Source organism: Muntiacus reevesi, chromosome 2 (assembly GCF_963930625.1).
Source record: "Muntiacus reevesi chromosome 2, mMunRee1.1, whole genome shotgun sequence".
NCBI classification, from domain to species: Eukaryota; Metazoa; Chordata; class Mammalia; order Artiodactyla; family Cervidae; genus Muntiacus; species Muntiacus reevesi.
In genome coordinates, this window is record NC_089250.1 from 163,535,384 (window position 1) to 163,555,883 (window position 20,500).

Sequence of the window (20,500 nt, forward strand, 5' to 3'; positions counted from 1 at the left end):
CGGGAGCTGGGAGGCCTCCGCCACCAGCCTCTTTGTCAGCCTGTGCTGGTGCAAAACGATAGACTGCCATAGATCGTATCCGGCATTCCCCCGTTCATCAGTCTTAGCATTTTCTCATACTTTTGGTGTTCTTTGTTTCAAAACCATACAACTGACCCATTCATGAGAGGATGAATGCAGTTCTCTTTGTCAGAAGCGTGATGTTCACTTTTTAAAATTAAAAACCGTTCCACAGAGAGAAGCTGCTCACCCACCGGATGTCTCCATCTCCAAAACAGCCTTGTATTCCCGCATCGGGACGGCCGAGGTGGAGAAACCCGCAGGCCTTCTGTTCCAGCAGCCCGACCTGGACTCTGCGCTCCAGATCGCCAGGGCAGAGGTACTGTGGCATGCACGTGCCTCCAAGAAGGCAGGGCCAGCTCTGGGTGCCTGCGGAAAGCTGTAAATAAACATACGTCCCCATGGCCCACAAAGCCAGCATCTCTGGACACAGACCTTCTCCTCTGACCACTGCCGGCAGAGACAGGTGGCAAACCCTGGGTTTTGATCTTGGACACTGTTGTTTAATAAGCCTTTGTTGGCCTCGTTTGATTTATAACAACAACAACAAAGAAGCCCACACGTTTTTGTTGCTCTCCAAGGGCACTGCGAAAGTCCGGTGTATGGCTTATTTCTGTCACGCTTGGGGAAATTCTCTCAGTACCGTAATTGTTTGGTGTAGCAGGTTTTAATCCCATGTTTGTTCATGTCTCCTTGTCTTGGTCTGTGAATTGCTCACATCCAAATGGACTCATCTGGGACTAACCTTGCCTCTTCTTCACCCTGATACTAGATCATAACCAAGGAGAGAGAGGTCTCAGAGTGGAAAGATAAATATGAAGAAAGCAGGCGGGAAGTGGTGGAAATGAGGTCAGTTGTGATACTTGGGCTTCCTGGTTACCTGGGGAATGCTTACCTGTGATTTGATAACATCTAGAACTGGTGTGGCCCCATGAACGGTGTCCTCTATAGAAGTTACTCTTTATTCCACAAGGATTCTTAGTATATTACTAGTATTAAAATACCATGAGCACGAGTTAAATAATTCAGTCATTGGAAAAGACTCTGATGCTGGGAAAGATTGAGGGCCAGAGGAGAAGGGGCAGCAGGGGATGAGAGTGGCTGGATGGCATCATCGACTCAGTCGACATGAGTTTGAGTAAACTCCAGGAGACAGTGAAAGACAGAGAAGCCTAGCACATTGCAGCCTGCAGGGTCGCAGGGAGTCGGGCATGACTTGGCGACTGAACAACAACAAAATATACCTATAATGAAAAACAAATCTCCTTCCCACTCAGCCTCTGGTGCCACAGCCAGGTAACTGCTATGTCCCATTTCATAGGTGTATCCTTTCACAGGTGTGTCCTTCTTAGACTTTGGCATTTCTGATCCCAAATATGTTAAGGTATCAGTGTAACCTCCTTTTTCTTCAGTGTGGTATAGAAGTATACGTGACCCTGCATTCTTTTTTAACTTACCATAGCTTAGACAGATTTTTATACATCTCAATCTTATTATTCAGTTGCTTGACAGTCCTTGTGAGGGTCTAATACAATTGATTTCACCAGTCTCAATGGATAAACATTTAGGGTGTCTTCCAAATTTCACTTCAGTCATTTATTTTCATTTTCTGCGTATAGTCATAGAAGTATGACGTCTACCACATGGGAAGCACCTGCTGTGTGCCAGGCACTGTGCTTTTGGCTACAGGCATACGATCTGTTTCTCCCCACAGCCTTTAAGGGGATGGTCCAGCCCCGTTTGAAGCCTCAGAGATTGGGTTAAGTGACTTGACCAAAACCAAAGAAAAAAAGAAGAAAATGTTCTTGGGTTCTAGAATCAGGGAAGACTTCTTGGAGGAGAGAGCATTTGAATTGGACCTTGAGAAACAGATAGATTCTGACAAGTAGAGATAGAGGGCAAGTGAACAACCATGTTCAAGGCCATGGAGGTCAGAAAGCTCAGAGCAGATAAGAAATCTTTTGCTGTCATTGAACCACTGTGTTCACAGGATGGCATGGAAGGAGGTACAGTTGATGAAGAAGATCAGGCCTAGGTTACAGAAGGCTTTGACTATCAGGCTGGTTTTAGCCTTATTTTTTTCTCAGTGGGCAGTGGAGAGACCCAGAGTGTTTTGTATTATACAAGGGAGTGATGTGTTCAGAGTTGTGCACAAGGAGCATGAACCTACCTGGGTCTGTAAGGAGAGAGCTGAGGTTGGAGGGGACCCTCAACCTCTGAGCCACTGAGACCCATGAGACTTGTCCTCTTGGACAGGCTGTTGATGTCTAGTGCACGGGCACCTGCGTGAAAGTAGAAACCATTGTGTGGTCCTAGTACTGACCTGCTTCCACTTCTCTTACAGGAAAATCGTGGCCGAGTATGAGAAGACCATTGCCCAGATGATAGGTGAGTGTCTTCACTGACAGGGCCTCAGGCCCGCCCTGAGGTTTCTGAACTGTAGGGAGGGCTTTGAAGGTAGAGACCCAGAGTGTGTTCCTCTCAGGCTTCTCTTAGCGCATGAAGCCTTTTAGGGAGGGATCAGAGCCTCCCAGAATGAGGCTCTGCCGCAGGCAGTGAGTCTGGGGACCTCCTGGAAACACCCGCCCGCACGTCCCTGAGTATGCAGTGGGGAACCATGGCCATCCCCTTGATGGTCACCATTTGACCCAGCCAGGATAGCCCACCTCATGGGGGCCCAGCCCTAATGAAAAGATTGGGGTTTGTTCCTAGGATGTTTGGAGGCTTTTTTGCTCATGGGAGAGAATTAGATCTCTAACATCAAATTGCTAAACCCTAATATAGATCAGATGCAAGAAAAAAAAAAAAAAAAACCCACTGGCCTTTACACAGGGTCCAGGACAAGGAATATTAGAACATGTGACAGCCCAGCTGCCTGCCCCGATTAACTGATCACTGCTGTTTCTTCCTGAGGTTGGATACTGCCTCAGAATCTGTCTTAACACAGCATCCCTGGCAGCCAGTACTGACAGATTACTTTGGCCTGCAATAAAAGAAGGCCTCAAGTAACCAGACCTCAAGTAACTTGCTCTTCTGCTCTTGAAGAAAAATCAAGAAAAGACCTTGCAGAAGTGCCAAGCCTGAGATTTTTCACTAATGATCACTATTTAGAAATGCTGTTAAGACTCTGGGGGTTTTCAGGTGTGGAATTTTTGCTTATTTATTCATTTGCTTACGTCCACGATACTGGATTTAAATTTTTTTTTTTACTCCTAAGGACATGTGCTCACTGCAGACCACAGTTTCTGTGTTCCAACTTGATGCTTGTTTCAGCTGATGACTTCTCATCATATGAGTCATACCATACCTCTAGCTTTTGTCCCAAGATAAACATGACAGGAGCCTTGGGAACACGGAAGAAGCTGCCTATTGAGTGCTTTCTTTTCAAAAAAGCTTTCATTGTGGTTTATTATAATAACAGCCATTTCTCCTAGAGCTCAGGTGAAAGCCCATTGGGGTCTTTTTTTTGAGAATCCGCCTCATGGTGTATGCTTTCTATTAAATGAAACCTCTTTGTTAAATGGGCATAAGAATTTATGGATACATATGGATGAGATTAAAAAAAAAAACTCTTGGAACTGAAACTGCTGCTGAACGTGGTCAGAAGGAAGCATTTATATCTTCCAATATACACTGTTTGGCGAGCTCAGTGAGATCTTTCCACCTCCTGGAGTCTTGGGATGTGAAAGCATCACTCAGACCTACCTGGCTCATCTAGAAACATCCTTCCACACCTTGGAGTCGTACATTTTTATTTTTATTCTTGATGATGACGGTTAGGCCAGTGTTGAAGAGAACGTGAGCCTTTGCCCTGCCAGCAGGCTGCCCACAGCAACCTAACTTACTTGCTCGACTGGCAGTTTGATAGAAGCTGACATTTCCCTCTTGAAAACTGACGAGAGTCAGAATCTCTAGTTGACGTAAGTGGCCTGTCCTTACGGGGTCACCTTAAGTGGGGACAGAAAGCTGATGCTTTTCTTGCTGCGTATCTGCAGGTGACCGTCATTAGAACAGTTTTCAGTTCTAGACAATCTGAGGAGCGTGTGGAACCCTGACTCCAGGGATTAAGGCCACACACGCCCAACCCTCTCCCTTGCCAAGAGACCTGGTGTGTTTGGCCTGAGGGTGCATCTCTTCCAGAGCTCTAAGATCACCCGCTTTGAGCGATTTCCTGTTTGGGGTGCTTGAGCACTCTCCCGGTGGCTCTGCCAGCCCCCCAGCATCCCGCTGGAAGCAGCTTTGTCTCCGGCGGCGCCCCTTTATGTGTCCCCGTCGCCACTCACTGTCCCCGTCATCACCCACGCTCCCAGAGCGGGTCTCATGGGACACAGTGGCCCGTCTGCGCGTGTCACCCATTGGTCGTTCCTGCAGGTCGCCGACGGGGTCGATTCCAGGGTCCCCGTCCTTGCCGAGGACAGCATGCGGCTGCAGCACGGCTGGGACTCCCTGTGGCTGCGGGCGGGACCTGCCTTCTCTCTGAGCAGGAAACCCACCCGTGTTTCTTATCTGGATCCTGTCTCTTCCCTCTCGTTCCCACTCAGCCACCCAGCATTCCTCACGGAAGGGCAAACTCAGACCCGGAGAGCTGGGCAGTTCAGGGCCCAGAATAAATGTAACAGCAATCTGAGGTTAAATCCAGCTTCCACTCCACCTCCACTAGCCTTTCTTGGTTCCTGCCTGGTCCCCCTGGCTTCCATTTAACCTTTACAAATGCTCTATGTCAGTGTAACATCTGTCCTGCTATCACTGTTCATTCTCATCATATGATACTAAAGAGACTATATTTCATTAAGTTCAAATATCGACTGTTCAGAATTCAGAACAAAAAAGGATTTCTGTGCTTTCTGCATTCCAGGTTGTTGCAATTGATTTTTTTTTTTTTTCCTGCTTTCCTAACAACTGCCCTGATTATCTGTTTTGCTTCCATTTTCTGTTGCTTCTTGCCCTTTGCTTGCAAAACAAACAGGCAAGCCTGGTAAGTAAATGCTTTTTCACCTAATTTGACACCCGCCCATTGCAACCCTTATTTGTTTGTTTTTCTATTTTTGTTACTTTTGCTTTTGTGTTTTGGCTGCATTCCCCACATGGTTTTACAGTGTTTTGCCTGAAAAAGCCAAAAAATCTCCAGGGCCATTGTTTTACTGTTGTGTCTAGAACATCTTGGGTTTTGAGCTGATTTCCTGATTTGAAGAACCTAGCAGCATTTGTCATTTACAAAAAAAGACGTGTGAAGCATTCTCTCCTTTTCGGTCTCCTGGGAACAGGGAAATTCTATTTTTACAAGGGTTATGGGGGGGAGAAAAGGAAGCCTGAGGCAGTCTAATCTCAGATCCAGGAAATCAGATGGATTCCGTTTGATAAATGACTCCTTTACCAAGCCAAGTGAAATGTATACATGGCCCGAAACCAGCCCAGAATGTGTATTATACAGCTTGCTGAGAACTAAGGAAGCAGCTAAAATTCAAAGAATAAAAACAAGCATTTGGTTACTGGTGGAACTTTGAAGTGCCCTTTCTTTTAGGAGTCTAGATGTAGCAAGCAGATTGTCGGTCGTTCTGGTCTCACTATATGTTCAAAAACTCCCCCTTTGTGGGTCCCTGCAACTTGACATAGCAGTTCCGTGAGATGGTGATGCTGTTGATAACGGAGCGCTGATACTGACTTCTTACTATATGTTGAGGGCTTTATATTTAATCTTCCCCAAATGCCATAGATATATCCTCTCATCCCATGTTTTCAGATGTGGAGGACAGAGCTGAAAAACTCTGCCCAAGGTCACACTGGCAGGAATTATCAGAGCTATGACTGGGACGTGGGCTGTCAGACTCTGGCTCCTGGTTCTTCAGCTCTGCCCTGGGAGGAGAAACTCTGAGAAGCAGGACCTCAGGCATCTTCCTGGCCCTTGGTTCTCCAGACATGGTCCCTGGACCAGCCATCTCAGCATCGCTGGGGACCTTGTCACAGGCGCAGATCCTCAGTCCCACCGCAGAATGACCAAATCAGACCCCGCTGGGTGGACTCAGTCGCCTGCATTTGAACAAGCTCCCAGCTGATCAGGGTGCATGCTCACATGTGCAAAGCCCCTCATTTTGGAGCTGAGTCCCTGGGACCTCAAGTGAGGACTTGGAGCAAGTTTACGGTCAGGGCTGGAGCCGAAACCACAATGTGGTCCCTGTTCTGTGCTCTTCACTCCTGTTCGCACACAGACAGGAAAACGCCTGACGTCGGGATACAGAAAGGTGCCCATCTATCGAGAATCTAAGGGGAAAGAACCCAAAGCAACATCGCCCCACTTTTAAGGGAGCTCCATCCTTCCATTGGAAGGACTGATGTTGAAGCCATAACTCCAATACTTTGGCCACCTGATGCAAAGAGCTGACTCATTTGAAAAGACCCTGATGCTGGGAAAGATTGAAGGCAGGAGGAGAAGGGGGCGACAGAGGATGAGATGGTTGGATGGCATCACCGACTCAATGGAGAGGAGTTTGAGTAGACCCTGGGAGTTGGTGATGGACAGGGAGGCTTGGCATGCTGTGGTCCATGGGGTCTCGAAGAGTCGGGCATGACTGAGCGACTGAACTGAACTGAACTGATCCTTCCAGTTGCATTAGTAAGAGGCCCACGTAGAGACCCAGTTGCGAGCACAGCCTTGGGTCTGGTTCTGGCTCTGTTGCATCCTCAATGAACAAGGGACTAAGCTTCTCCCGTGCGGGAGATTGGAGTTCAGCCTCAGGGCCGCGCTGCTCGTTCATTCACTGCACGATGACAGGCGTGTGTTGCAGCGTCCTGTGTCCTGTTCTCACAGGCCCTGTTCTGGGCCTGCGACAGAGCCGTGGACAGAGCAGACTCACAGGACCCTCCCCTCGTGGAGCGCGCATCCTCTATACAAACACGTGCACACCCACATGTCTGGTGTGACGATAAGGAATGGTCACGGCCGGACGTGGTGCTGGGTGCTCAGTTGCTCAGCCATGCCCCACTCTTTTGCCACCCTGTGGAGCCCCATGCCAGGCTCCTCTGTGCATGGGGTTTCCCAGAAAAGAATACTGGAGTGGGCTGCCATTTCCTACTCCAGGGGATCTTCCTGACCCACGTATTGGACCTGTGACTTCTGCATTGGCAGGCAGATTCTTTTATCATGGACCCACCAGGGAAGCCCATTCTGGGCATGGAGGCGAGGTGCTTCCCACATGGGTTCATAAAAGGTGTTTTTCTGAGTGAGGTGGGGCCACAGGGGGCTCCAGGCCAGCTTTCCCAGCGGAGGCGTAGCGGTGCTGAGAGCAGAGAGCATGTGGGGTGGGGGTTTATTCCAGTGCAGAGGGGGCCTCTGGGAGGAGGGGTTGACCCGGTTTGGACTTATGAAAGCTCAGCCCAACTGCCAGATGCTGGCTGAGGAGCCCTGAATCGAGAGGACGGTCAGCCCAGCGCCTGACATGTACAGGAGCCCAGTACACACGGGCCGCTGCTCTGCCATGGCGGTGTCATCGTTGACAGCTGCTGTCCATCCTCCGGTCCAGGGGCCCCTCCCAGGTGACCTGAGGACAGACAGGAGCTCCAAGCAGGAGTGTTCCCCTCCACTGACTCTCTGCTGCCAGCAACGTTCCGGACCGATCAGAGCAAGCGGCTCCTTGCCCACACAGACCAATGACAGGCTGGCATGCAGAGCCTGCCAGCAGGATTAGCTGCTCCAGACCGGGCCAGAATTTAATTGTTTTGTGCATAACTGAGAAAGTCAGTCCGACAGAAATAGCTCCATTTTCCTGGGAGTTAAAGAAGACACCCGCCGTATCAAAAGAAATGGCCCTTTTCGTGTCAAGCAGGATTCAGGGCCGCAGTTATATGGGCTTGGGGTTCATGGGATGTTTTAAGGATGAAGAAGCCTTTTTCTTTGCCTATGATCATTTCTGTAGCTTCATCACGCTTAAGAAGGGGGATGAGCTTCCCTCACAGCTCAATCTACAGCACATTTTATTCTGGGTCAACACCAAATTCAGTATGAATCGGTCCTTATGCTGTCAACAACCAGATAGTATCAGCAGGGTCTCCAGGATAGTTTAAGGGGCTGCAGTGATCAGGTTAAAAGATACTGGTTCATTTCCAACCCATCTAATGTGGCCCAGGCCTAGGTCTGGGATGCTGGAGCTGTGGATTTTGTTCTTTTAGAGGTGGAGTCTGGGGGGGCTCGAGGGAGCGGGTCTGTCTCAGCTGAAAGCTGAGACCCAAGATGGCCCACAGGTCAGACTTGAGCTGCACCCGAGGCCTCAGCTGGCCCCAGAGACCCGGTCCAGAAGCTGTGGGCTCCATCATTTTGTTTCCTGTGTCTCCTACCAGAGGATGAACAGAGGGAGAAGTCGGTTTCCCACCAGACCGTCCAGCAGCTGGTCCTGGAGAAGGAGCAAGCCCTGGCCGACCTGAACTCCGTGGAGAAATCTCTGGCTGATCTCTTTAGGAGATACGAGAAGATGAAGGAGGTCCTGGAGGGCTTCCGCAAGGTGTGTTGGTGTTCGCGGTGGGGGGAGGGCGAGATCCGTGTGGTAGGGGAGGTGGGGCGGGTTGGGAGCATCGCGGGGGCGCTCTGGAAGGCCATCCTCGCCGGATAGGGGGTAGGACTTGGCGGTCAGGGGTTACACCCACATCCATGAGCCCTCGGGGTCCCCAGCCCTCCTTGGATTTTCTTCTGTGGACTTGACCCCCGTGTTCTGTCATCGTCAGAATGAAGAGGTGCTGAAGAAGTGTGCACAAGAGTACCTGTCTCGAGTAAAGAAGGAGGAACAGAGGTACCAGGCGCTGAAGGTCCATGCAGAGGAGAAGCTGGACAGGTAAGGCCGCCGGAGTCTGCTCCCAAGGGCCCCTCAGTAGCCAGCCCCGGCCGAGGCTGGCTGGGAGCTCCCTGGCACCCCTGCCATCGCCTTGGGATAATGGATAATTCCCAATCCCAATCCCACAGCTGAGTGGATAATCCAGCAGCATTTTTCAATACAGTTTAAGATAACGCACTTTCCATCAGTATCCATCTTGCTAAGTGAGGGATGCATGTTGCAATTTCCAGGGTACCCACTGGAAGCATCTCGGCATCACAGGGATGGGGGGTTCTCGTCGGCTCCTGTGCTAGGGAGCTGGAGCCAGATGGTTGGTTCCCCTGCCCAGATTTGAAGGGCTTCCCGGGTGACGCTAGTGATAAAGAACCTGCCTGCCCAATGAAGGAGACATAAGAGATGCAGCTTCGATCCCTGGGTCAGGAAGGTCCCCTGGAGGAGGGCATGGCAACCCACTCCAGTATTCTTGCCGGGAGAATCCCATGGACAGAGGAGCCTGGCAGGCTACAGTCCATGGGGTCGCAGAGTCGGACACGACTGAAGCGACTGAGCAAGCACACGTTCCCAGACTGGGGAGGAAGAGGGTGGGAGGCACCTCCAGGGAAGAGTGATCATCTCCGAACCCCATCCTCAACCTGTTCCTGCAGGGCCAATGCCGAGATCGCCCAAGTCCGGGGCAAGGCCCAGCAGGAGCAGGCTGCCTACCAGGCCAGCCTACGGAAGGAGCAGCTGCGAGTGGACGCTCTGGAGAGAACGCTGGAGCAGAAGGTAACAGGCTGAGGTCGCTGCCTCCAAGCGGGCGGGGCTGGCCAGAGGCTCAGACACACATAGTCGGGCTTCTCACTCTGGGCCACATGCCAGGCACTGCTGGGGCAGGTTGATGCTCACGGACGTGGCCTTGCCCTCCCCCAGGAAAATCCAGGTTAACCCAGCCCTGAGACTGGCTCCCTTTCTGCCTTCCCTGAAACTGTCATTTTCCATTCCTTTTCAACATTCGTTCATTTGTCAAACGTTTGCTCAGCAACTATGGTGTGCCAGGCACAGTGCTTTAACCCCTGCCCCCAGCGAGCAGGATGGTGCCCACCAGGCAACACCCTGGGCAGAGACACCTGCAGAACATGGGCAGTGCCAGGGTCAGAAAGGCCCCCCAGGTGTCCTCCTACTTTCGTGGATTGGAGGAGGATCCTCTTGAGGTTTCTCAGCTTGTGCCCAGATTTCCTGATTTCCAGTCAAGGACTTGGTTCCCCTTACACACTCACTCCCTGATTGTCCCACAGAGAAGCCTCTCCCCCCCAGGAGAGCCGTGAGCTGATTCTGAGTGAGTGTGAGCCAAGCAGGCTCCCTCCCTGGGTTTCCAGACATGAACCCCCATTCTGGTGGATTTACTGAGCCTCAGGATGGTCATCGAGGGCCCAGTGGCCAGGGGTAACAGCGCTTCTCATGCACTGGCGTCTTGATGGGCCTTGGTGGGGGTGCTTTAAAGGCAGGTGCCATCAGGAGTCCAGTTTGTCTCCCAGTGATTTCTGCTCCTCTCGAAGTACCCACCCGGCTTCCAGTGTGACTGGCTGGGCCCCAGGGGTTCTGGGCCAAGCAGTACTAACCTCTGCAGTGGGCAGAGGTGGGCAGGGTATCTGCTACCTCACATCCCCTACATGGTCTTGGGGAAAGAGCTCGGGACTCAGGAGATTCAGGTCCCCACACCTCCCTGCCGTCCATCCTGCTCCTTGGCAGGCCTGGCACTTCACTGTGGTTTCTAGGTTTGTAATGCTGGGGAACTAAACCAGATCTTGAAGGTGTGAAGTTATTCCCTCCTGTTTCCATCAGGGTGTGATGGTGTTTAGATCGCATCATGATGTTAGCTAGGACAACAGAGCTAAAACTAGAGCCAGGAGGGATGCTTTCAAGGCACCTGGCCTGTTCAGATGATTATAGTTGCAAAGTGAAGGTGATGGATATTAGGTTTTCTGGCCAACTAGAAGACAAGGAAGAAAGCAAGTAAGCTTTGCACCGATTTGGATAACAGGGGAAAAAAAATGTATCTGCAAACATAATTTTGTCTTAAACTAAAACTCAAAGTGGGTCAACCACATGAGTTCTTCCCTAAAGGGCTCCAAGTGATATGGAGGGGGTGGTCTCTGTTTTCAAGAGATTCAGAAGTATTATGCCCCCCATCTCCCACCCCAGGCAGCTCTTAGGTGAAGGCATTGGGCACTTCGCCCAGTTGGGACTTGATAAAGGACCTGGGACTTCTGCCTGGTGAGCTGAGCTCCGTGATAGGGCAGGTTCCTGGCTGGTGGCTGACGGTGCCAGGATAGAGCTTGGAGAACCTCCAAGAATCCACAGCTAGTGGGTCTGCTCGTGCCCCTGCGCCATCCGCCACTAGGCGTTGTGCCTAACACGTGAAATAGCCAAGCTGTATGGGAACCAGGCCGACCGGAATTTGTGTTTCAGGTTTGCTATGTCTGAGCAACTGTGACCTCATGCACAACACTTAACCTCTCTGAGCCTGTCTCCTCACTGAAAAGTAGCAGGATAATAATGGTTTCTGTTAAGAGATTATGGTGAGAACGGGGCGCAATCCAGGGCCTGCGCTGGGTTTGCACGGTGACAGGCATGTGCTAAAAGTGCTCCAATAAGATGAAACATCACTGCGAGCAGCCCGAGCGGTGATAACAGGAATTCCAGGATCAGTGGCTCGTCCTGCATCCCATGCAGAACCCATCCCCCAGCAGGCATTTCAGTGCTTCCCAGGACCTTAGGCAGGAGGTGGGCCGAGGTGATATTCCTGGCGGAGCTGTCTCCCCGTGGGGACTGGAGGCAGGACTGAATCTGCATCTGCAACCGGGACTGAACCTCCTCTGCTAAGGAGGCCGGATTCCTCCGGAGCACCGGCTCAGCGATGAGCGGCACCTGGAGCCCAGCCCGGGTACCCAGGGCATGTTGCTCCCGGCTGGACCGTGTCTTAGGAGGCCCGGAGCTTTCTAGAGAAGGGCCTCCATGCAGTCTCAGGGCACAGCCTTGTGACTTAAGACTCGCCTTCCACGGGGACCTCAAGGGAAAGCTGGCTGCACCATATTCTGGGGATACAGAAAGGTCTCGCCCCATAGGAGAGGACCCGTCAAGACTGGCTGCTGAGCCAGAGAGGCATCAGGCATGGCATTTAGTCCATCTGAGCAAAGCCACCACCGTCCGGATGGAGGTGCCACCCCGTTGGATGCCCGTTGCTGGAGAACAGACAGTGTTGAAGATCTCTGGTGTGAGATGAACACGTGGTTGGCTCCTTGTGATGGGGCTTCAGAGGATGGGCAAGGTGTGGCCCGAGAAGCCCCTGAAGATGTTCTGTGTCTGCCCTCACTCTTCTCCACACGCCCTGTATCCATAGCACCGCCTCACTTGGCATCCCCTGAATAATGCTAGGGGTCCCATCCAAGTAGAACTGCTTAACCCCTCTGGTGGCATTTCTCAAAAAAACCCACCAAAGACCTCATCACAGACCACCCTTTAATGCCCACATCCTTGGAGGCAAATAAGCAGACGACAATGAATGCTGGTTAAGCCATTACTCTGAGCTGGTCACTGTGCTAGGGAGCTTGACATTTCTTGCCTCACTTAATTCTGAGAGAGAAGGATGTTATCGTCTGCACTTTTGAGATAAGGAAACTCGAGGCTCAGAGAGGTTGTGTAACGTGCCCAAGGTCACACAGCTAGAGCTGGGATGCACAGATGACTTGGCTCCAGGTCATTTCTCATGCTGCTTTAGATATCCTCAGGGGGACCAATCAGCCCGGAGGACACAAAAAAGCCCAGTGACCATTCTGATTGGCTTGATTTCCAACAACCAGGACATTTCAGCAACCTCTTTGTTTTGTCTTCACTTGCAGAATAAAGAGATAGAAGAACTCACCAAGATTTGTGATGAACTGATTGCCAAAATGGGGAAAAGCTAACTCTGAACCAAAAGTTTGGACTTGACCGTTGCGTGCAATATGACCGTCGGCACACTGCTGTCCCTCCGGTTATGTGGACAGGTTCTGTTTTCACTTTTTCGTATGCACTACTGTATTTCCTTTCTAAATAAAGTTGATTTGATTGTATGCAGTACTAAGGAGACTATCAGAATTTCTTGCTATTGGTTTGCATTTTCCTAGTATAATTCATAGCAAGTTGACCTCAGAGTTCCTGTATCAGGGAGATTGTCTGATTCTCTAATAAAAGACAAATCGCTGACCTTGGCCTTGCCCTTTGTACATGAGTTTCCAGGGTGAGCGGCTTTTGGATTTAATATGATCATGTACAGCTTGCAAAGGGACTCTTGCCTTAAGGAGTGTAAACTTGATCTGCATTTGCTGATTTGTTTAAAAAAAAAAAAGAAAAATGCATGTTTCAAATAAAATTCTCTATTGTAAATAAATTTTTTTCTTTGGATCTTGGCAATAAGTGTGGCTATGATTTATTTTCTGGAAAAGGTTGGATCTTTCCTCGCCTTTGTTAAGTCATATCAGATGTAGCCTTTCACTCTCTTCTCTATCTGGGCTCACTTTTTCGGCCACAGATTTAAATAACGTTTCCTTTGTTATCATGGCTGTGTTTGTAAGATGGAGCAATTGAGAAATATTGACTTGCTACTTAAATAATTAAGTGGGTGTATTAAATTAGCTTGGACTTTGTTTTTACAAATTCTCTTTGACTTTAGGGGGCAAAATCTATTTCCCTTTATTGGCTCAAAGAAGCAGCAGGCTGTCACTCTTCCTGCTCATTCCTTTAGTCTCTGTAGATCAACCCTGAAATGTCCATTCCTGTCCAGGGGGATAGGAAAAGGTGGGCAATTCACCATGGGTGACAGATAATTAGGCCACTTTGGAGATTAAGCGAGGGACATTGGCAGTTAGATTCTCTAATTTCTCCTGACCTTCCCAGGGACCCCAGTTTGGAGGGTTGGTATATACGGGGAGTAGAGGGGTGGGGGAGGTGCCCAGTTTCCCAGGATGGCCGACACAAATCACTTCGCAGCTTAAATAACAGAAGTTTATCCTTTCACAGTTCTGGAGGCCAGAAGTCCAAGGCTATCCTCCAGCTCAGCCACCTCCCCATACCTGCCCACAGGGCCACCGTGGGCAGTGCCTGGCCTCAGGGACCCCTGTGGGTTGGGATCAGCCACTTTTTTCCTACACTCAGTGTATATAATGCCACATGCATGTGCCAAGTTGCTTTAGTCGTGTCCAGCTGCTTGCAACCCTATGGACTGTAGCCTGCCAGGCTCCTCTGTCCATGGGATTCTTCAGGCAAGAACACTGGAGTGGGCTGCCGTGCCCTCCTCCAGGGGATCTTCCCGACCCAGGGATTGAACCTGCATTTCTTGCATTGGCAGGTGGGTTCTTTACCATTAGCACCACCTGGGAAGCCTCATATAATGCCACCTATGCTTGCAAATGTTCACCCAGGTGCTGGCCACTGAGGATCATTTAAGTTACTTGGCTTTGCTGGAGGAACAGGAGAAGCCGGCACCTGACCTCCTGGCTTCGCAACCTCTGAGATCTCAGCATCTTTTAGAACTTTAATTTGCCAAGTCAGTCGACAGCTTGAGCTCGCATCATTTTTCTTTTCTGAGAGCTCATTTTGGGGCTCTCATGGGTGACTTTAGGGAGATACTAAAATTACCTTCTGAGGATGGGGCATGGGGGGGGTGTAGACAAAAGAGGGCGGGGTCACTGGCAATGGAGGGGGCATGTTTCTGGGGACTTGCCTCTTAGGTATGAGATCTGAGCGGCCCAAGGCCATGCCAGGGAGCACCCCCTGCCGACGCCCCTCCCACTCCAGGCTTCTGAGTCGGGAAGAAAGAAGCCGCAGGTAGGAACAGGTAAATCTGGAGGAAGGCTCGGGGAAGCAGGACTTTGCTCCGCATTGGAGGTGACTGACCCAGACAGGGCGGCCCGACTGCCCGACCAGCTCCTTTAACGAACTCCTTGGCCCTTGTGGGATGCCGAGGTTTCTCAGCAAAGCCTCTCTCTGCTTTCCAGGACGTCGCATTCGAAAGATTGAGCAGGACAAGGCGGGTGTCCCTGCGCGGCTGGGGTGGAGGTGTGCGCATGTGCAGGGCTTGGGCAGGTGGAAGGATGTTGACACGTACGCACGCCCGGGTGCACCCTCGAAATAAGCATTCTCTAGCTTATTTCACCCTCGAAATATTCTGGTGTGTGAGAACTATTTTTATTTCCGTTTTACAAGAAGGAAACAGAGGCTCAGAGAGGTTAAAAACCCCAGGGACTTGACTGAATCACTCAGCCGGGAGACTGAATTCCGGATCCTCAGTGACTGCAAAGTCCTTCGCTTTTCCCCAGGGTAACAGAGTCCTTCCCCGGGAGGTAGGACAGGAAGTGGCGGGAGGAGAAGTGGGGATGGGGATGCTCTCTGATGCTCACCGTGGTCCTCACGTCCATTCTTTAATTCGTCTGATTGGTGGCTCTGCCTTGGGTCTGGGCTGGCCCCACTGTTGTTTTTTACAGACGATGAAAAGCCTGCTCGTTTATGTCAACGGGTGGAAAGGCAGTGGGGCTGCCCCCGTGCGCTGTTGGGCTGACCTGAGTGGCCTTGCTCTTCTGGCCTCTTGTGTGTCTCCCTCTGCAGTCGGTGGACCCGTGTCGCCTCCCCAGGCTGGTGGCCCCCAACCAGGCTTCTGGGTTCCCTGGAACAGCAACGGCAGAATCTGGAGAGTTCACAAGTCAGTCTTTTGGGCAGTTTGTTGTTTAGTCCCTAAGTCGTATCCGATCTTTAATGACCCCATAGACTGTAGCTCACCAGGCTTCTCTGTCCGTGGGATCTCCCAGGCAAGAATACTGAAGTGAGTAGCCATCCCCTTCTCCAGGGGATCTTCCCCACCCAGGGTTTGAACTCGCGTCTCCTGCATTGCAGGTGAATTCTTTATGGCTGAGCCACTGGGAAGCCCTTGGGTTTATTAGGAGCTGGAAAAAACAACCTGGAGATCAAAAGTGATAGGACTAGACAAAACCCAGATTCTTCGGCCCCTCCAAGCCCTGGGAGCCCTGGGCCCTGCTCCCTTTCTGACGTCCCAGTCCCTGTTCCCACCCTTTCCTGCAGTCAGACTCCGTGGACATTCTCCTCCAGTCCAGCCCAGCAGGTGCTGTTCCCTCCACCTGCGACACCCCTGCCTCATCATTGTATCTCTCAGCTAATTCCTCCCCTCTTCAGGCTCATCCTTAATGTCACTTCCTCCAAGGAGCCCTCCCTGAAGCCCCAGGACTGGGTCGATGTTTTAAAATGTAGCTTTTTTTATTATTCAGGGATGATGAGGCCAACAAATCAGGAGACAATTGCCACTGAAAACATAGTTTGTTACAGTTCCCAGGAGGAGGGGAGCAGGAACAGGTGGAGACGCACTGGAGTCAATCAGGAGGCAGAGGGAGAAAGGGGGAAATGTGAACAAGAGCCTTCTTTGTGGTTCCTGAGGGAAGGATAAAGTGAGCAGGGTAAGCAGGCTTAGGACTGGCTAGCTTAGGACTCCAGCTGTGGCCTGGACCCGGGAGCACAGACAGCTCCCCATACCTTGGGAGCCAGCTGATCCCGATACCCTTGGGGCCTTCCACTGCACACACACAGTGTCAGGGCCCTGATTCTTTTAGAACCAGAGACTTTAGAGCCAGCGCTCAGGCTCTGAGACCTAGATGCTCCAAACTGCCTGGCCCCAGAGGCTCTGCATCAGCGCTTTCCACCGAGGGAGGATAAAGTCATGGCCAGGGTCACACAACTAGTCAGTGCTAGCCTGTGTGTTAGTCGCTCAGTCCTGTCTGACTCTTTGTGATCCCACAGACTGTAGCCCGCCAGGCTCCTCTGTCCATGGAATTCTCTAGGCAAGAATACTGGAGTGGGTTGCCATTCCCTTCTTCAGGGGATCTTCCTGACCCAGGGATCAAACCCAGGTCTCCCACATAGCAGGCAGTTTGTTTACCATCTGAGTCATCGGGGAAGACCGTGCTAGAACCAGAGCCAAATCAGGTGTTCCTTCCCATGTATTCCACCGCCTGTCCACATGGGTCACCAGATGGAGTGGCTGAAATGGACCATCTGGGACCCTCTGGGGAGGTAGTGAGCTCCTCATCCCTGGAGTGTTCTAGAATAAAATGGACATCACACTGGAATCCTGTGACTGTGGCATGGGAGATTTTGGTACAATGTGGTTGTAGCTGAGAGCTGTGCTCAGTGAGGTTTGGTGTCTGAGCCCCTGAAGTGAAGTCTTGGGACCACTGAAGTCTTGGGATTTCTGACTTGTCTGAGCCCATGGGGCTGGGTCACTCCACATTCCAGCAACTGGACACCACCAGAAAAGAGCTTTAGGGAAGTGTTTGTTGTTCAGTCACCCTCTGAGCAACCAGGGAAGCCCTTAGGGAGACATGCTGGGGGCCATTTCCATTTATTTGTATTTGTTGTTGACTTTGGCTAGTAACTCAGCTCCCAAGATCTGTGGAGAGATGAGTGTAAAGAGGAAGACTTTCAGGTAGGCTGAAGGCCCTGGGTGCTTGAGTTTAGAACTGGGGGAAATGATGTACACAGCCAAGGCCAAGGGTCCTGTTAATGGACAGAGAAGAGTGTGCCACACTGGGATGCTTTCTTAGACTGGACACCAGAGGGCGCCCAAGGGCCTGTTTGCTGAGCCCTAAGAAGTGGTACCTGAGAGCATCGCGGGGTGTGGCCCATAGTGGAGCAGGTGGGATTGCTAGATTTTTCATCCTTAAACTGAAATCTTACATGGGGCCCTGCACTCCAGGGACAAGTGACTGGGGAAATTTGGGGTGGATAAAAGGGAGCAACAATGAAGGAGTGAATCTGCTTATTTGCACACAAACTTCTGCTGAGATGGAACCTTGACCCACAAAGAAATATACACATACACACGCAAACACAGACACACACAGCTCATCCATGTGCAAAGGCAGAGTGGTGGATAGGGACTGTTACCTCCAGTTATCCAAGCTGAGATGTTTGTTGAGCAAGTCCCAGTGGCCGAGTTTGGTGCTGGGCTCTGGGGGGACACAGGGGTGGGTACGCCCCCAGCGGACACTCCTCTGTCACCGACTGCACAACAGGAAGTGGGTGTCAGGGGGGTAGAACCATAGATCTGCGGGCGAGGAGGGAGGTACGTTTGAGATGCCTCTCCTTTATCGAGTGTGTTATAGTTTCTAGGACAGTTACCAGTAGATAGAGTAGCTACTCTGCTCTGCTGCTTTATAACTTATGTGACTTAGAAGAGGCTGTACTTGAAGACCCGCAGGCCTTAACGAGCTGCCCTGACTCCAGGTCCCTTTTACTGTTGGCGTTTCCATGAGCCCTGGGGTGGAGGTCCAGGACTTCAATGGGTGTGGTAGGGCAGGGTCCCACCTCCCTGCCTCACAGACTTCACAGACCAAGGTACTGAGAACACTGTGAGATTCCACCTTGACCCCCGGGATGAAGGGTCTCAGCCTTGTCCCCGACTTTTAGACAGTTCTAGAGAGAGCAGGTTAAACATCATCTACCAACAAAGTAAGTCATAGGCATAGCTTTGAATAATATAAAATGCTCCAAGTTTTGTTTAAATATTTTTATTTAAATATTTCTGTCTAGGATTTCTAGATACTAGAGCTAGGAAAGGAGTTCCCCAGAGTGTCAAGGCTGGGAGTGATATGAGAACCTTCTAGTCTAATCTTTTTTTTTTTTGCATTAATTTATTTTAATTGGAGGCTAATTACTTTGCAATATTGTAGTGGTTTTTCTAAACATTGACATGAATCAGCCATGGGTGTACATGTGTTCCCCATCCTGAACCCCCCTCCCACCTTCCTCCCCATCCCATCCCTCAGGGTCATCCCAGTGCACCAGTCCTAAGCACCCTGTCTCATGCATCGAATGCGGATTGGCTATCTGTTTCACATATGATAATATACATGTTTCAATGCTATTCTTTCAAATCATCCCACCCTTGCCTTCTCCCACAGAGTCCAAAAGTCTGTTCTTTACATCTGTGTCTCTTTTGCTGTCTCACTTACAGGGTCATTGTTACCATCTAGTCTAATCTTATGTTACTGATGAGGCCTGAGGATGTGGGGGTTGGTTCTCACTGTGGCCCCTTTGAAAGTATTGCATTCCCCCAGGCGCTGTAAGAAGCCTGGCACCACATAGAAACAGTAACGACACTGCATACCTAAGGAGGGCGATTGAGGTGGAGGTCGGTGGCACCCCAGTTGGTCTCTGTAAGACCCCATTCATCCCTCCCACAGCCCCCAGCCTGCAAGGGGACTGAGCCTAGAACAGGAAGTGCTCAGAACCTTCTTTGAGGTTGCCATGGTGCCCACAAAGACCCGAGGAAACCAAAGGCTGGCTCCCCTGCCAAAACTCCTTGCCCTCAGGAAGAAAACAGTGAGCCCCGAGTGTCATGAGCACTGCGAGCATTCAGCCCCAGAAGGTGAAGGGCCATCAGCTGTCCTGTCGCTCAGAGACCGACGTAACAAGAGTGCCTCCGCTCCGCTAGCTCCCCCGTCAGCACACCCGCGGCAGACAAGGAGCCTCAGGACGGCAGGTACCGCTGACACTTCCATCCGTGTTGGAGACACAGGACGTCCCGAGTGGCGCGCACTACTTGGACGCGGTTCCATGTGGCCAGCTGGCGGAGGAGGGCTTCGGGGGGTCTGGGCTGGGAGGCAGGAGGGGTCTGAGAGCTGAGGCGCCCTTGCAGGTAGCTCCTGCCGATTAGAGTGACCCAGGAACTGACCCTCAAAACCCTTTAAGGCGGTGGTCCCAGCCTCTTTGGCATTAAGGACCAGTTTCGTGGAAGACAGTTTTTCCATGGACTGGGGTGGAGGGGGCGGTGGTTTGGGGATGATTCAAGCACATTCCACTCACTGTGCACTTAATTTCTTTTTTAAAAAGATGTTTTATTTTGTATTGCTGATTAACAGACAGTGTTGTGATAGTTTCAGATAAACAGGGAAGGCACTCAGCCATACAGATACATGTATCCATTCTTTCCCAACTCTACTCCCCATCCAGGCTGCCAAATAACATTGAATAGAGTTCCCTGGGTTAAACAGTAGGGCCTTGTTGGTTATCCATTTTAAATACAGCAGTGTGTATGTGACCTTCCCAAACTCCCCATCTCTTCCCTGCTATCCTTCCCCCCGATCTGCACTTTATTTCCAATCTAATGCTCCAGGACAGTGCTGGTCAACATACACTGTCCAGATGTAACTGTTAATATCACCACTTTTAGTGCCCTGATCTGAATGACAAATTACATGATCAGTCCACATATAGGCCTCCACTGGTTCCCATCACCTGGGTAAAGAGTGGAAAACCATGGATTAGCTCCTGTTTTGCTTTCTCTGAGTCACTTTCCCAGCATAATAGCAGAGAATCATCTTTCTACTAATGTGCCTTCAAAAATCAGATTTTCACTTGATTTGATCACTCACCCACATTTGAGGCTTGCTCACTCCTTTTGTGTCAAAATAAAGATTCTTTGGGCCAATCTCCTCCATAATGTTTTGAAGAGACCCTTTGGAAGTTTTTGGAAAATTTAAAATTCACCTCTTTCACTTTCCAGGTGCTTCTCTTTTGTGCAGTCTCCAGGATCCTTC

At 50.7% G+C, this 20,500-nt stretch overlaps 1 protein-coding gene across 7 annotated transcripts in view; it reads left to right on the forward strand.

Moving 5' to 3' along the window:
* The window catches only part of TACC2 (transforming acidic coiled-coil containing protein 2), a 227,463-nt gene extending 214,162 nt beyond the window's left edge, over positions 1–13,301 (forward strand). For all 7 annotated transcript variants that reach the window (XM_065923466.1, XM_065923461.1, XM_065923460.1 and 4 more), the window contains 7 exons: positions 236–379; positions 833–909; positions 2,405–2,448; positions 8,392–8,552; positions 8,773–8,879; positions 9,524–9,644; positions 12,758–13,301. In XM_065923466.1, coding sequence (XP_065779538.1) covers positions 236–379; positions 833–909; positions 2,405–2,448; positions 8,392–8,552; positions 8,773–8,879; positions 9,524–9,644; positions 12,758–12,823 — 720 coding nt within the window. In that variant the 3' untranslated portion in view covers positions 12,824–13,301. The remainder of the gene's footprint in view (positions 1–235; positions 380–832; positions 910–2,404; positions 2,449–8,391; positions 8,553–8,772; positions 8,880–9,523; positions 9,645–12,757) is intronic.
* The last annotated feature ends 7,199 nt before the right edge of the window (positions 13,302–20,500 follow it).